The sequence below is a fragment of the Pavona decussata genome, unplaced genomic scaffold (assembly GCF_977016875.1).
Source record: "Pavona decussata unplaced genomic scaffold, jaPavDecu1.1 SCAFFOLD_234, whole genome shotgun sequence".
NCBI classification, from domain to species: domain Eukaryota; kingdom Metazoa; phylum Cnidaria; class Anthozoa; order Scleractinia; family Agariciidae; genus Pavona; species Pavona decussata.
Window position 1 is genome coordinate 369,537 of NW_028145639.1, and position 15,166 is coordinate 384,702.

At 36.0% G+C, this 15,166-nt stretch overlaps 2 protein-coding genes across 3 annotated transcripts in view; one reads left to right on the forward strand and one right to left on the reverse strand.

The window, feature by feature from the left end:
* Positions 1-9,165, reverse strand: part of LOC146457967 (serine/threonine-protein kinase SMG1-like) — a 57,275-nt gene extending 48,110 nt beyond the window's left edge. For both annotated transcript variants that reach the window (XM_085091363.1, XM_085091361.1), the window contains exons 1-13: positions 8,686-9,165; positions 7,013-7,149; positions 6,435-6,493; positions 6,272-6,349; positions 6,027-6,108; positions 5,503-5,550; positions 5,372-5,420; positions 4,771-4,847; positions 3,459-3,531; positions 2,578-2,675; positions 1,685-1,773; positions 600-684; positions 29-101 (exon numbers count right to left, since the gene is read on the reverse strand). In XM_085091363.1, the coding sequence (XP_084947489.1) occupies positions 29-101; positions 600-684; positions 1,685-1,773; positions 2,578-2,675; positions 3,459-3,531; positions 4,771-4,847; positions 5,372-5,420; positions 5,503-5,550; positions 6,027-6,108; positions 6,272-6,349; positions 6,435-6,493; positions 7,013-7,149; positions 8,686-9,061 (1,324 nt within the window). In that variant the 5' untranslated portion in view covers positions 9,062-9,165. The remainder of the gene's footprint in view (positions 1-28; positions 102-599; positions 685-1,684; positions 1,774-2,577; positions 2,676-3,458; positions 3,532-4,770; positions 4,848-5,371; positions 5,421-5,502; positions 5,551-6,026; positions 6,109-6,271; positions 6,350-6,434; positions 6,494-7,012; positions 7,150-8,685) is intronic.
* A 54-nt stretch (positions 9,166-9,219) lies between these two features.
* LOC146457968 (charged multivesicular body protein 6-A-like) lies at positions 9,220-14,393 on the forward strand. The gene is made up of 9 exons (XM_085091364.1): positions 9,220-9,428; positions 10,517-10,561; positions 11,227-11,291; positions 11,577-11,664; positions 12,147-12,233; positions 12,467-12,532; positions 12,870-12,950; positions 13,170-13,236; positions 13,686-14,393. Exons 1-9 carry the CDS (start codon positions 9,357-9,359, stop codon positions 13,745-13,747), a joined length of 633 nt encoding a protein of 210 aa, XP_084947490.1. The 5' UTR covers positions 9,220-9,356; the 3' UTR covers positions 13,748-14,393.
* The last annotated feature ends 773 nt before the right edge of the window (positions 14,394-15,166 follow it).

Sequence of the window (15,166 nt, forward strand, 5' to 3'; positions counted from 1 at the left end):
GCAAAATAATACAAGATATTAGTTATACCTGAGACAAACAGCTTTTCATAGTAGTATGAGTATCCAGACATGTTGATGCATTGAATAATTCTTTGAATCAACTAAAACAGAAAACAGGAATCATAACTCCACCACTCCAATAATTACTTTTAATTATTAGTTTAAAAGTAATCTTCCATCCAGATTCATTAGCATAACCAGAAACAATAGAAAATAAAAATCAAACCGGTTTGTAAAATTTCAAACCAATAATAAATTTTAAACAACATACATTTGAGATCAGATATTGCTTACTGAAAAACACTTTGATCATCACTTGTGCAATGTACGGCAACTTCCAACTTAGTCATACTGGATTTAACATACTGCCACAAATCATCTCATACACCGTAATTTTGGATTTAAGGGTTGCAGATAAAGGCTAAGGCTACAGTGCAAAGCAGTTTTACTGAAAACTTTTCTGATAAGCACTCAAAAATGGACTTTCCTGTCAGAACAATGTCAGGTTAAGGTTGAGTTAAAAAATTGGACTATCCACCTATAACTCAATTCATTACATTATTTTCAGTGACTTAAGACACTTTTGCCTGTTGTCTTACCTCAGTTAAATAAGGTGGTGTGATGGAAGGACTTCTGTTTGGTGAGAAGCTTGGTCCTATGCCATTAACAACTGTTGTGAACACTCTACAACCAACAATACAGGAGCTCTGTCAAAGGACTGAGCCATTCTCATGAGCACATGCTCACCTCAAATATAAACAGTCAGTGGATGGCTTGAAAGTCCAATTAGCTATGTTGCCAACACCTCAAATGTGGGGTCTGTAACACATTAAGCCCCTTTCAGTGTTCAAGATAACCTTCAAAGCCAGGGAGTTGATCTAGTAATTAGAAGGGCGAACGGCCGTCGTTCTCTCAAAATCTTATTAAGTTTCATTCATTTTCTCAGGTCAGGAAATCAGCTTTCTCTGTTTTTTGACCTGAGACCTCTCTCTCTTATCTAGAACACTGTCTTTTTGAGCATTGTGACTCCCATCAAAGAAATTCCTTTCTACCACAAGATAGACCCAGTGAAGTGACACTAATCTTCCAGAACCTATAAATACAATGTTCACGTCAACATGAAGTGGAGTCAAAGACTGTGGAACAGACTGAGGCATATACTTACATGACCTCAAGAGAGGAGAGGCCAAATCATAAATATATCAAGCAATGGTATTCTCTTAAGATTCTAAAAGAGCTCTCACTTATAACTTATTCATTGCATGGCCAGTCAATATAGTCTCATGGCTGCTGTATTTTCGTAATGCCACATAAACAGGACTGCACATGGGGTGTGTGATGTCACGAAATAATGTGATGTAGGTCGGTTTTGATGCTACAATTGTGGACAAATCCATTCAAAGCCATGTTTTTGTTAAGGGAGATTGAAATATATGCAGAAAATTTGCATTTTTCTTGACAAATTTTGTCCACAATCGCTGTTCTTATCCGAGAGTTTTTTCCCCTTAGTCTATGGTTTTCCTCCCCCCATGACACAAACATCTCAGTCTATATTTCAAGTTGATGCAGAATCCAAGGGTCACTGCATTCTCATTCATTTCATAAGACTGTTATGTGTCACCCAAAGTAATCTTTTTATGCTCACATTCATGGCTTTTCAAGTCTAAGGATGTTTTGACCATACCTGACCAGGGCTGTCAGCCTTGGAAGAGACACATACGGCAAAGGAATCTCCTCTGAAGTCACTACTTGGTTGGATAACATGCCTAATTCCTGAAAAACAAAATTATAAATTAAAGGGTGCAGTCAAAACTATGCTAAGAGGAAGTTAAGCTGTGAAACCCAAAATGCTGCAAATACATTCTGCTTTGGCATGAACAAGTTGATTATTATGTATGAATCCTAGTGCTGTAGTATTTATTTTTTGATCTTAACTCTGGAATTTCAAGAATAATATAAGAGAAATTTGAATCATGTTCAAAGCAAATGGCAAACACGAAATTCGAATGTTTTCTGAAAAAGTAACTACACAGACAAGAAAATTCTGACCTTTGATACTAATGCAAAACTACTCAATTTTACTGTGAAACTGAAAACAACAAGTGGCAAATAAAGGTTAAGCATGGTCTGGTGGTCACTTCTGTCATTTTGCCATAACATAGTTCTAATGGGCCATTTCCGAGTTGCTATGAAGCTCACTATGAAAGCTAAGTGCAAAGTTTTTATTATGAGAATCAGTTTTCTTTCATATGCAAACAAAGCTAAATTGCATATGAAAAGAGAGAGAGAATGATAGTTGGCCAGAACAGGATCACAAATCAAGGACTGCAATAGTAAGAGTGTGTAATATCACAAGTTTAATTTCAGTAATTCTTCTTTACTGCAACTTTTGCAAGAACTTCAATTATCCATTCCAACTGCAATTTACTTGCCAGTAATGACTGAGTAACTCTACTCGCAAGAAATATGATGCACTTCACAAACTTTCTATTCAAAAAATACACGTTACCCTGTTCTTGAATTTAGAAAGATGCTTGTAAATCAATAAAATAATTGCAAACAAATTTCTTTCCTGACCTCAGCGTAAGCTTCCATATCTTCCAAAAACTGGCTCAGGAGTGTCAGAGAGAATGCAATGTCTGATGTCCAGTAGTCATGAAGCTTAACCAGACATTCTGTAACATTAAAAAAAAATCATTTAGTTAGTTATAAACTTCTCACCACTTGCTGGCTTGAAAAATTATTGATATCAAGGGAAAATCAGGTGTGGATCTTCAACCCTTCAAACCAAGCTTCATGAGAATTAATTAATACATCCTTCAAAGACATTACTTCAAATTGCATTACAGGTGTCTTGCCATCAAAATAAAATCTTTACCAAGTCTAAAAGTAGTCTAATTAAAATTGTTGTGATTTTTCACTAAGTCAAAAATGGAATTTACAATAAGTTATTATTATTTCCTTGACATGATGCAAAATTCCTCAACTTCTCTGACCTTGACAAAAGATCTCCCCCCCCCCCCACCCCCTTGAATTTTCCCTGACTGCAATAATCTTGACTACTTTGTGGCTAACTATGGGATGAGAAGAAATGAAAACAAGACTTAGAAGAAAAAAGCAAGACTTGGACTTTGTTGACCAACTTTCAATAATTTATTATTATACTTTATAAATATAATATAAAAAATACTCTGACGTCTGAATGAACCTTAGGCAAACTTTCGTACCCGTAGATGTTGACCAGAAACAAGTTCCTTAAAGAAACATGTCTTTCAATGAGTGAAATTCATTTCGCTGCTGAAAAGATTTACATTTGCCAAGGTTAATCTAAGTTTACTCAGTGGACAGTCAAAATTAAAATTTTGGTGACAAAGCATTCTTTAATTTTTTGCTTCCAATTTACCATGTGGCAGTATTTAATTAGATGCAACTGAAGAGATTTGGATTACACAACAAACCTGAAGTATAGCTAGTGAGGGAATCCTGTTGTGAAGTATCAATGTGCCAACCAACCAGGATGTCAACAGTGTCCTGACAGGAAGATTACATGTTATTCATTGTGAACAGTTGTGAGATAAGGCAAAGAAATCTTTTACCAAGAAAATACAACCATCATAACACAACATTCACTGACTCACTTGAAGTCTAAATCTTACGGCATGCAGTTATAACTTTCTGTTCATTTATTAACTAACAAACTTTTCAACAATAGACTTGCAAAATTTTTTTAAAACACAACACTACATTTCTGTCAGTAGCAGAGTTCATTAAGGTGGCCGAACACAGTTTACGCACGCTTTACAGATTCTGTTAGTGATGCTATTAAGCGCGCGCTAGGGTTGTGGTACGTAAATACGGCGGTCGATAAAGTGATCCCTCAATTTCACATGAAATGGATAATAAAGGTAAGTTTTGATCCTAAATAACTAAGTTTCTTGTTTCTGGACTCTTTTTCTTTTCTTTCCGAGCAAAAAAGTCATTCACCAAGACCTTTTGCATGCTTTTCAACTTTGCCATGAAACCCAATTAAAGCCACACATGCGCATTTGACCAAAAAATTGCGACTGGTTGTTTTCGTGGAAATGAACTGTTTTCTAAGGAACCGCTCATTAGAATTTCGTAAAATTTGGCATGAAAATAGTTCCCTAAAAGCGTAACTCGCCTACAAAGAGAAAGCTAAATCTAACAGAGGGTATCTTCACAAAACATTAAAATGCAAAATCAATATTTACAGGAGATCTGTCTGTTAAAATTACATGAAAATAGTGCAACTGTGTCAGTGTTTTGTGAGTTTATCTGGATACAAAAAATGGAAAAAATCTAATGAGTACATTTTCTAAAAATAAAAGAAACCTACAATATATGGACGTTTAATAGTTCACTGCGTTGCCATGGAAACGGTACTTAGCTCGACAAGACGTACAAAAATCCATTCTTTCTTAGTTAGTCTTACACCATACCAATTTTGGGCGCCCAGAAGTACATAGTTTTCAAATAACGTCTTCTAACACCTGTACACTAAAAAACTGTATTCGGCCACCTTAATAAATATCAGCAACAGTGGTTTCCATTGCAAGGTAAGCCCTGTGTAGCATATCTGTTTTAGGTTAAAATGAATCCCAGGTTAAAATGATTTCAACCTAGGTTGATTTGTATTTTCCTTTGTTTTAGATGTAAATTACCCAAACTTAACAAAGAAAAATACAAATCAACCTAGGTTGAAATCATTTTAACCTGGATTCATTTTAACCTGCAACATATATAACTCACCCTAAAATGTCCAGCAAATGCATGTGGGTAATCTATAGCAATGGGCATCATCACATTCAGAGCTGCGCGCAGTAACTCTGTTGATCAACAAACCAGTAAGATAAGTCAACTTGAAATAAATATAATGAAAGAAAATAGTGAAAACACAATTTCCTTTTTTTTTTGGGGGGGGGGGGGGGGGAGGGAACGGAATGGAATAACAGAAGTTAGTGTATAAAGTTACATAAATTAGCATAAAGTCATGAGTAATGCTGCTTCTGACTTCTATAATGGAAGGAAGTGCTAAAGGGCTAATGGTCACCAGGTATTATTCTCAGTCTGCACGTTAATCTATAAATTATTGTCAGAATGTACAATGTACATCACTGAATTCAAGCTTTGGTTTTATGCCGAACTCCACAATTTGCAATGTCTTACATGGTTGGTTGAGAGGATATAAGAACAAACAACAGAACAATGTTCCCAACCCTAAAAAACAATGCAGCTGCAGGTTATCAGGGTCAAGTAAAAATAGAGCTTTCGAAGGATGCAGGTCTACTTTTGGTTTCTCCCCGTTGATAATTTAAATATGATGAGAAATTGATACAACAATATCCAGTACCTGATGTATCCACATTTTCCAGGATATTCTGCAAACTACTCATCACATTCTGAAAGAGAAGAGGTTTTCAGGATGATGTTTAGTGGAGTCCAGTAAACAGTGTATGAAATACTACCAAGGTCACCACATACCATCATGAAATCCCTGAAGTACTTGTTTTTTGTGTCCACTTGAATTGCCTTTAAATGGAAAGTAAGAAAAAGCAAATATTGGATAACATCCTCAATTTCATTGCCAAATCCTACTTTCAAAAGTTAATCCACCTTACTTCTGAAACTCTCCTCAACAACTTGATTGTGCACTTTTGGAATAGCAATATTTCAAAGAAATAAATTTCACAAGATTGAAGGACAGGTTGAACATTGTCCCAACATGATTACAAAGATTCACCTTAATCTGTTGGCCAATAACTCTTCATCTAGATGTTTGTTTCCAAATAATAATATTGCCCTGAGTGGCTGCTGTTAACTACAGATGCAAGTATACAGTAGACTAATACAAATCTTATTTTATCAAAGTGTCTGGATGCATTTGTTAGGTTTGCGAGGAACAAAAGCACATATAAAAAACAGTAAATACACTGTTGATAATAAATATTGATTGGGTAACTAAACTGTAATATTGTTAATATCTCTTTCAAAGAGTTCAATACTACCTTTGACAGTGCTGAAAGAAGCAAGATCTTGACCTCATCTGCTATAGATGACTCCAGTTTGGTAAAAATCCACTGGAAAAACCTATTGTAAACATGAACAGTTAACAGTTAATAATTATTATTATCTGTCACATCATACTCAGTTCTGAAGTGTCAGAATAATCTTTCAACGGTAACGAGAAAAATCACTTGCCCTGCAGTCTTTTTGTGTAACACAAAGGAATATTACAGTCATAATACTATACCTTCCTGCCTCATTGCCCAAAATTCCACCGATCAAACCAACACAGTTTGCTACTTTCTCTTTCAGCTCTGGGAGGCCCCTGAAAAAGTTATGACTATAAATTAACTCAGAAGTTATGTAGAAGACTATACTACAACAAACAGTACCACTTATAATAATGTTACCTTTCAAACAGCACATCCTCTAAAACTGAGAAGAGATTTTCTGCATGTTTTTCTACCACCTGGTGTTCATAAAAAAAAGCAATAAATCAAGTAAGAATTCCAAGTCTGTGTTAAAACTAACGTGAGAAGTTTTAGTCCTATTTAAAATATGAATAAAAGGAAAGTCAATGACAGAACCTTACAGGTTGGTACAGATGTGTCCAACCTTAATTAACCATGCATGAAAACTATCATATCGGTTATTTCCACCGGTACACCCCCCTTTTCCCCTCCTCCAGGCCATACCACAGGCATTACAATTTTTTGAAAGCAAACCAGCAAATACCCCACATTGGGGACCCTCAAAAAAGACAACCGCCTCACATTATCCAATTTGCATCTGGTATCAAGAGGTTGCTTACAAGTGGAAAAAAAATTCAAATCAGCAGTCCTAAGACGGGTCATAATAATTATTACTTACTATGTACATATGAAGCAGTCACTTACAAAAGGTTCTAACCAGAGATACTTGTCTGAACTAAATCCAGTGAAGGCTAACACAAAGCTATATCAATTTAATTACCAATAAATTTTGTTACCTGAAAGTTATCAGGACTGTTAAGGAACTCTTCAAACTGTTGAACTGCAGTCATGCGACGATCTCTTTCAGACTCTTTGGTAATCCTCTTAACAAGATGTGACAGACGAGAATCATCACCAAACATATTGTTACGTTCTGGGGAAAAAATGATGAAAGATTTTGATAATGAGACCTGTGTTACAGTTCTAAGCAAACAAATCTTAACTTAGACAAAAGTATATAAAACAAACACTGACATTTCTATATATACCATTTTTGAAAAAATCCTTCTCTTTATGTCACTAAAAAATCCTTTCATAATGGCCGTTTTTATGCTAGAGGATCCATTATCTGTCTGGACGAAGTTGGGCAAAAATTCATTGTTCATCTGGCTATGGGTCTCTGGTATAAAGATGGTCACAAGACGCATTATCCGCCTGGATGAATTATCTTCCATTGTGCATCATTTAAGACGGACAATGGAAGGAAGTCCGTCCAAACGCATGTGTTTTGTGCCCATCTTTATACTAGAGACGCATAACCAGATGAACAACAAATGTTTGCCTAAGTTCATCCAGACAGGTAATGCGTCCTCTAGTATAAAAATGGCCAATGAAATTCTGAGTACATCAACCCACTAAGGCATTTTTGGAAATTTCATAACTCATCAGACATGAACAAACCCAAATTACCTCTAGGGGTTTAACTTTTCTCATACAATGACATGAGGAAACTCCTTCATAAAGTTGTGAGCATTTTAACTTTCAACTTGGTTTTTTTTTTTTGGGGGGGGGGGGGGAGGACGGGGAGAGAGGGTGGGAGGGGTAGTACCAAAACTTGTTGCAAACTAAGAATTATTCTTAGTTTGGTACTGCACATTGTGTTGTTTGTTACCATGGTATTACTAATTTACTGAAGGACTGAAAAGGCAAGTGGTTGTTAATGGGTCAAATATCTGATCCAATACAGTTGGAATCTCTCCACAAGACTGTTTGCCGTGAAGCAAAATACTGAATTCTTTTTCTGTTTGTTTGTAAGCAGGCTTTCAGTTTGATTGAAAAACTGACAAATTACATACATTTCATACGACACTGCAGTAAGAAATATTATGTTGAGTTGGGCTAATGCTGCTGTGATAAGAAGTAGTCAAACAGGGTTAGCCATTCAACTGGTAAATTCTCATTCACTGTAAATTCACAGTACAGTTTTAACAATCACGCAGTCACCGTACTTATAAAAATACTGAAATGAATCTGCTAAAATATCTTTTTACAAACAAAATTATTTTCAAAATATTAAGCACATAATTGAGCCAACCCAACATAACAAAGCCATTGAAAATTGAATTTCTTAAATAATATAATCGTGTAATATTCAGTAGCCGGAAGCAAAAAACACAAGTAAATAATTAGTGTAGTATGATATTTCTTGAGTAAAATATGGTAACAAGTAAAGCAGGAAAAATAAATACAACTCAAAATAATCTAAAAATAAACTTTTTTGAGATGACGTGTGTTTGCCTTCCATTGCGCCTTTCAAATTTGAACAACGGAACCTTAGGACAACAATACTGTGACTTCATTGGCTAGCGTTTGTCTACTTTCAGCTGAACTTCTAAAGCACCAATTATTTTAGGAAACAATAAAATGATAAGAATAGAGTTTAAGCTTAAAGCAAAATTTCTTGATTTACCATTAGCCGAGCCTTTAGCAACAAAATTTTCTCTGTTTAACTCCCTAGTAGCATCTCGGCTGGTTTCTCCTCTACCGCGAGAAGGTTGTTTCTCATTCTCCGAGCGCTGTTTTCCTTTATCCTTTTCAACAACATTAGCTTTGCTGCTTTCCCTCTCGGGTACATCTCTTCTGTTTTCCTCGTTTCTTCGTTTACCTCGCTCGTCTTTTTTTTCTGGACGGCGTCTGGAGTTCCGCCCATTTCGCTGTTCTCGATCTCTTTCACTTTGAGTACTTGTAGTGCTGCCGACTGAGTCTGCGGAGTTGTCTCGGCCTCTGTTTCGCTGAGAACGATCTCTGCGTGTTTGCCTACCACGGCCCTGAGGTCTCCCACTCATTCCATCTCATTCTGCCATGAAAACTTCTCCACTTGAACAAGAAATTCACGCTCAAAGACTCAAATAGCGCCAAGCGCCATCTTGAATACCGAAAGAAGTGCCTCGCTTTTATGCATGTTCAGCTGGTTTGCCTCGCTTTGGTGACTTTTCAGCTGTTTGCAAAATTCAAGATGGCGGACAAGTTTTACTTCCTGTAGGAACTAGTCTACGTCTTAAATGTTCTAAATATGTTGTAGAAAACTCATCAAAGACATAGTCTTTCTGAAATAACGAGCCTTATCTTCACTTGGACAATATGGGATCTCTATTTAGCAAGAAGAAAGAACCAGAAAAGCCACAAATAACTGAACAAGACAAAGCAGTCTTGGTAAGAATGTCACTCCGCCTTAGGCTTATTTATATTACCATCGGTACCATATCGTGCTAACAATAACTCCTCAGTTATCTACACTGTTTCCATGTGAAAATAGTTTCAGGAATAATTTGAGGTTTCTCTATTAATGTTAAAAAATTCTAGTTACAGTTATTTCATTTAATTACCTACAATCCAGTCTGCACAGTATGAGTAATGCATTCATGTGAGTATGGATGTATTGCCAGAGTATAGCAGGACTCATAAGTGGGGCAGTTTTTAAAGAAATTGACATTTTAGCATAAAATAAAGGTTAATGTTGGCAAGCAACAACTGTTGAGCCCGCATTATTACTGCGGTCCACCCTTAACATGTGACTTCCATATACGGCAGCCTGCTTTGCATCTTATTCTGTGCCAGTCTTTTCAATCGCCACTTTCTTGGAAGGCTGCAAGTTGAGCCGTCAGGGAGGGGGGGCTATAGGATTTGCTGGACTCGGTTAACTTGGCCCAAGGACATTATGCCGGCCATGCGTTTTCACGTGTGAACTGTGCCCCCCCTTGCAGGACAGGCATGAGGCACCCCCTCGGTATGGCGCCATGTACCAAAGCCCCTCATTCGGTCATCATCCGGTCGGTGGGTTTTATCCGAGCCTTGCTGGTATATTCCCTGCCCAACTTTGCCCACAAAAGAATATTGTGTTTTCTTTGTGTCTGCGCGCCATAACATTAATTGTTGTGCTGTGTCAGTGAGGATGGTTTTATCAACAGAGGTTATTTGGCCTCCGTAAAAAGATTCAAGTGCTGGCGTTTCAAGCATTTGTCAGGATTCGCTCTTACAAAGGGCTAGCATTTGAATTGTCTACACTCAAACCTCTTTGCAATGGCCAAATAACCTTATCAACTCTGCTGATAAAAACAAACATTCATTTATGGCAGAAGTTGATGAGATCTGGTGGATGCAAATGCATTTTTTGAGAAATATTTGCACATGCACTTACCGTGCTTTGTAGACTAGCTTGTTGTCAAGGTTTGTTTACACAGTGTTGGTACTTAATTACAAATTTAAATTTTAACAATTCAAATAAATGTTATAATCATCAGGCTTTGAAGCAACAAAGGGACAAACTAAAACAGTACCAGAAGAAGGTATGGTATGGAATGAATTCAATTATACAGCAAGGGACCAGCTGCATAATAGTCAATATCCAATGTTATGTTGCAAACATATCACTCAAAATCACCATGTTATTATCCAACGTGAACAGTTACACCCAATGTATTGTTCCAGAAAATATCAATACCTCCCTCATGGATTGGAAGGGATTTTTTCAAAGACCACCCCCCTCCCCCTGCCTTTCTCATCCCCCCTCCCACTACTCCTCTGGAAATTCCAATTGTATGCTTTCCTTTAATGTTTGGGCCTTCTGCAAATCAATGGTTGTTTGCTATGGTCTGTATCCTTATAGAACAAATAATGATACTATAAAATGTTCAAAATTTGACAGTGAAATCACTGCCCCACTTGAGTTTTGAACATTTTATGACATCATTTTATAGTCTGTAAGAGTAAATACCATGTAAAACTGCCGTCGGTTTGTTAACTAGGTAAGAAGTGTATTGCTTTTGAGATGGAACAGACATTGAAGATTCATTCCCTGTGATTGTCGTCATATTGTTTCCTAACACTGGGCAAGAATTTTACACTAATCTGCCACCAGGTTCTAATCCTGACCTTGCCTGCTTACTATTTATGAAGAGTGATGATTTCTATGCTCCTATCAAGTAGATTCTGCTCTCTTTGTTTATTTCAGATACAGCTTAATCTTGAAAAGGAGAGACAGTTGGCAAAACAGCTCTTACAGGAGGGAAAAAAGAAGTGAGTTACTGTCAGTGTTATTGGATACTTTATTACGTGATATGTACTACTACCTTATCTAGATACTTAGGGAACCCAACTACAGTAAAATTAGTGGTTAATTGGCTGGCAGTTAATAAATCTGAAATTTAATTGGTTTCCACTTGCAACAATAATATTACAGACTGAAGCAATCCTGCTGTTCATTTGATTTTCTGATTTATCCTTTGTGTGCATTTGAATTATATTTTCATTTCTCTCATAAAACAAAATAATCATTAAAGATCTCCTGTTATTGATTTCCAGTAAAGCAAAATTATTGCTGAAGAAGAAGAGGTACCAGGAACAGACCCTAGAAAGGACAGATAACCAGCTAGACAACTTAGAAAAAATGGTTTGTATTATATTTATATGTGTTGTGTATTAAAATAATATTTATTTATTCATAAAAAATACACCCAAACTTCATATTTCCTTTATCAATTAAGTTGCAATGAACTACTCAGCTTAAGCTTTAGAGTGTTGTAATAAATAATTTTATGTTATTGGACATCTGAGTTCACAAGGAATTGATTGATGACAGCTTATCGGTCTGAAATACATAGCGCTGGGAATCTATTCCAGTCAGAGGTGAAATTGATGTGGAGGTTTTGACTTTCTGCAAATGCAACATCAGTTTGTCCGATAAACATTTTTGTATGAAAACTAGACAACTGGGACTATTACCATGATTACATATTATTGTATTGGCATGTCCAATGACAAGGCCAACTGACAACTTTTATTTGTTTATATATTTTCCTTATAATTATAACAGAACTAGGAATACTGTCTGTGCACATGTCAATAAATCCTCTTTAATTTGTATTTTAACAGGTCCAAGATGTTGAATTTGCCCAAATCCAACTTAAAGTTGCTGATGGACTCAAACAAGGAAACGAAGCACTGAAAAAAATGCATGAGGTAATGTGAAAACCATAATCTAGGAGCCTACAAGTGTGACCTATTTGTATTACTTTGTTTTTTGCATCTGTCCATGATACAAATATACAAGGACTCTGAAAGGAGTAAGGAAATACAAAATGAGATGGTGAAGGTAAACCAAAAAGCTGCTGCCCTTTTACAGCTGTAGTTTATTGAGAAGGACACAGGCCACAGATTGCAATCCATCTGACTTTCTGTTTCTTTTTACGTAGATTATGTCAATAGAAGATGTGGAAAGAATAATGGATGAGACAAAGGAAGGCATTGAATACCAGAGGGTAGGTTCATCAAGCCTGTCGCCTCTCCTACAGTTCAACAGTTGCCAATTTTATAAGGAAGATTTAACCATGAAGTGCCTTTCAGTTATTAGATACATGCTGTTCAGCAATTTCTGTAAATTAGTTATTTTCCGTGTCTGTTTGTCGTTTCCCCCACATCGATTCCTCCATGGCCAATTAGGCATGAAAATTCTCTGTTGAAACCCAACATTGAAGCAGAGGGAGGGGAGGGCAGGGCTGAGGCACGGTATAAAGGTGAAATGTTCCAACTTTTCTAAAGTAAGAGAATTGATGAGGATAGTAGGTTTGATTTCATGGTGATTTGTTCTTTTCACAGGAAATTGATGAACTTTTGAGTGGAAGTTTGACTCAGGAGGATGAAGATGCTGTATTGCAAGAACTGGAAGAAATGACAAAGGTTGTATATACCTGCACTATACTGTATATTTGCATTACTGTGATAAAACCATTATCTATCAGAATGTTTAGTTTATGGGTCAAGTGACTAGTCTTGTTTGACCAGTGTTTGAAGAATACTTGTAATGTTCCATTGATTTTTTCAGTCTGTGAAAGCATTCTCTTATTATTAATAATTAATTATTAATATTTATTTTAACACATTTCATATGTATTTCAGTCTGTGACAGAGAACCTACCAGAAGTTCCAACAGAACCATTACCAGAAGTACCCACAAAAGAACCCGGTATGAGCACAAAATGTTACTGCAAAATTGTTTTAAAACCTACAAAACCGCTAGCTAATGTTTCTAAAACATAACCTTTGGGCTACAGTGTACCACACTGCAGCCCTTTAATGATGGTAAAAAGCATGTGATTGCATGAATATATATATATATATAGTGTAATACAGTGCAAGAAAACAGCGGAATAATACACTCATTACATGAAGCCATTTTATGCGTTTACTTTTAATCGTATCTAACAGGTTTTTTTTGGAATTGGAACACAGTAGGCCAATAACTATTTGACTAAATTGTTCGCTTAATCACATTTGACACACTGGTGTTATATACTGCTAACAATAATTGTTTGACTTAGTTAAATCTCAGGGGCACTACAGCAAGTACCTGTAGTTATCTACTATTTAATCATCTTTAAACTAGAAGTTAGCCTTCTAAACTTTTGTCAACAGGGGAGATGAGGCCACAGAAAACAAAAGAAGCAAAAAGAGAAGCAGAGATGGTACCAGCTTAGACAACAGGCAGAATTGTTTGGGATTACAAAAATTGAATTTTGCACCTGATAGAGGCCTAGGTCGTGTGTTATCAGCAACATGGGTTTAAATTATGGGTGCTATCCATTTGCCAGACCAGCCAGTTCATAGACAGAATACACCAATTTGAAGGATTTAGTTTTATCCTAGTCTTCCATATTTCTTCAAATAGTGCTAACTTTTTCTGAGATTTTGCAACACCATCCCTTCAAATCCCTTGTATTTTTATCTTTTGAAGAATAAAAGACCCATTATTATTATTATTAACAGGTAATAACATGATGTATTTGATTTACCCAGTTTGGACAAGGAAGGCACCCTATGTCATGTGACCTATAATCTTGTCTCATGCCATTGAACAGCAAGTGATCTCCATATTGTAACAGTCATCAAATTTCCATTATAAATTAGAATGGTGAACAGTATATGATGACAGTAGAATCTTGGTCACTGTGTATTTAAAATACTTTAAGTGAGGCTGAGGATAGCAAGATATTTCTACGTTGACACTTTGAAACAAAAGTCTACTTTTTCTCTCAAAGAAAAAATAGTTTAAAAAATCCTAGCACAGTAATGGTACTTATTGTATACTAGTTAACTATATATTAAAATAATATTTTCAAGTGACCAATAATGGAACTTGACAGAATAATTTAGTTTCCTGATATTTTTGTGCACTTAATAAAAGAGGTTTCACTGGGTTGACAGATGTTTGCTGAATATTATATTGTACAAAAGTAAGTCCTGAGTTGTTCCAAGGGAGGGTAACTTGATTTAAATGGGGGAATCTGCTAAGTAGGAACACTTGTCATGCAAGTTGTCTCATTTTAATAGTGTGAATTCTAATGTGAATTATTATTCACATTGCATCTACGGTAAGTTGATCTCTCTGTATGGCATAATAACATGCATAACATCTGCAGGTGTTACTCAAAAGCCCCCTAAACCTTACTGGGCCCGCTCAGTATTCTTTACAAGTCAAATGTGTTTTTTACGGATTGGTATCAAGAGTGTGTTACACAAAAATGATAGAACCATAAAAAAAATTAGCTTTCAAATCAATAAAGATTAATTCCCTATTAGGAACATTGGGTACACAAAATAGTTTTGGACCTGGTAAGTTATCTGACTCATGAGAAACAGCTCCCAGGTGTCTTATTGACACTATTAAGGAGTTCCTGCCATCAAACAACCAGTGCTAGTTTTGTTTCATCTCTTTTCCGCTTTTTTCGGGATGACTCACAGTTAAACGATCCTCAATATAATACAGTGCAAGAAGAACTGACAGTTTTGTCAACTTTTATTTTATAAAGTTGCGACTGACCATTTATTGAATTTGTCTAGAATCTGTTTTTATAATAAATACACTGAAAGTGAAAGAGAACTTCTTCATTCAGACA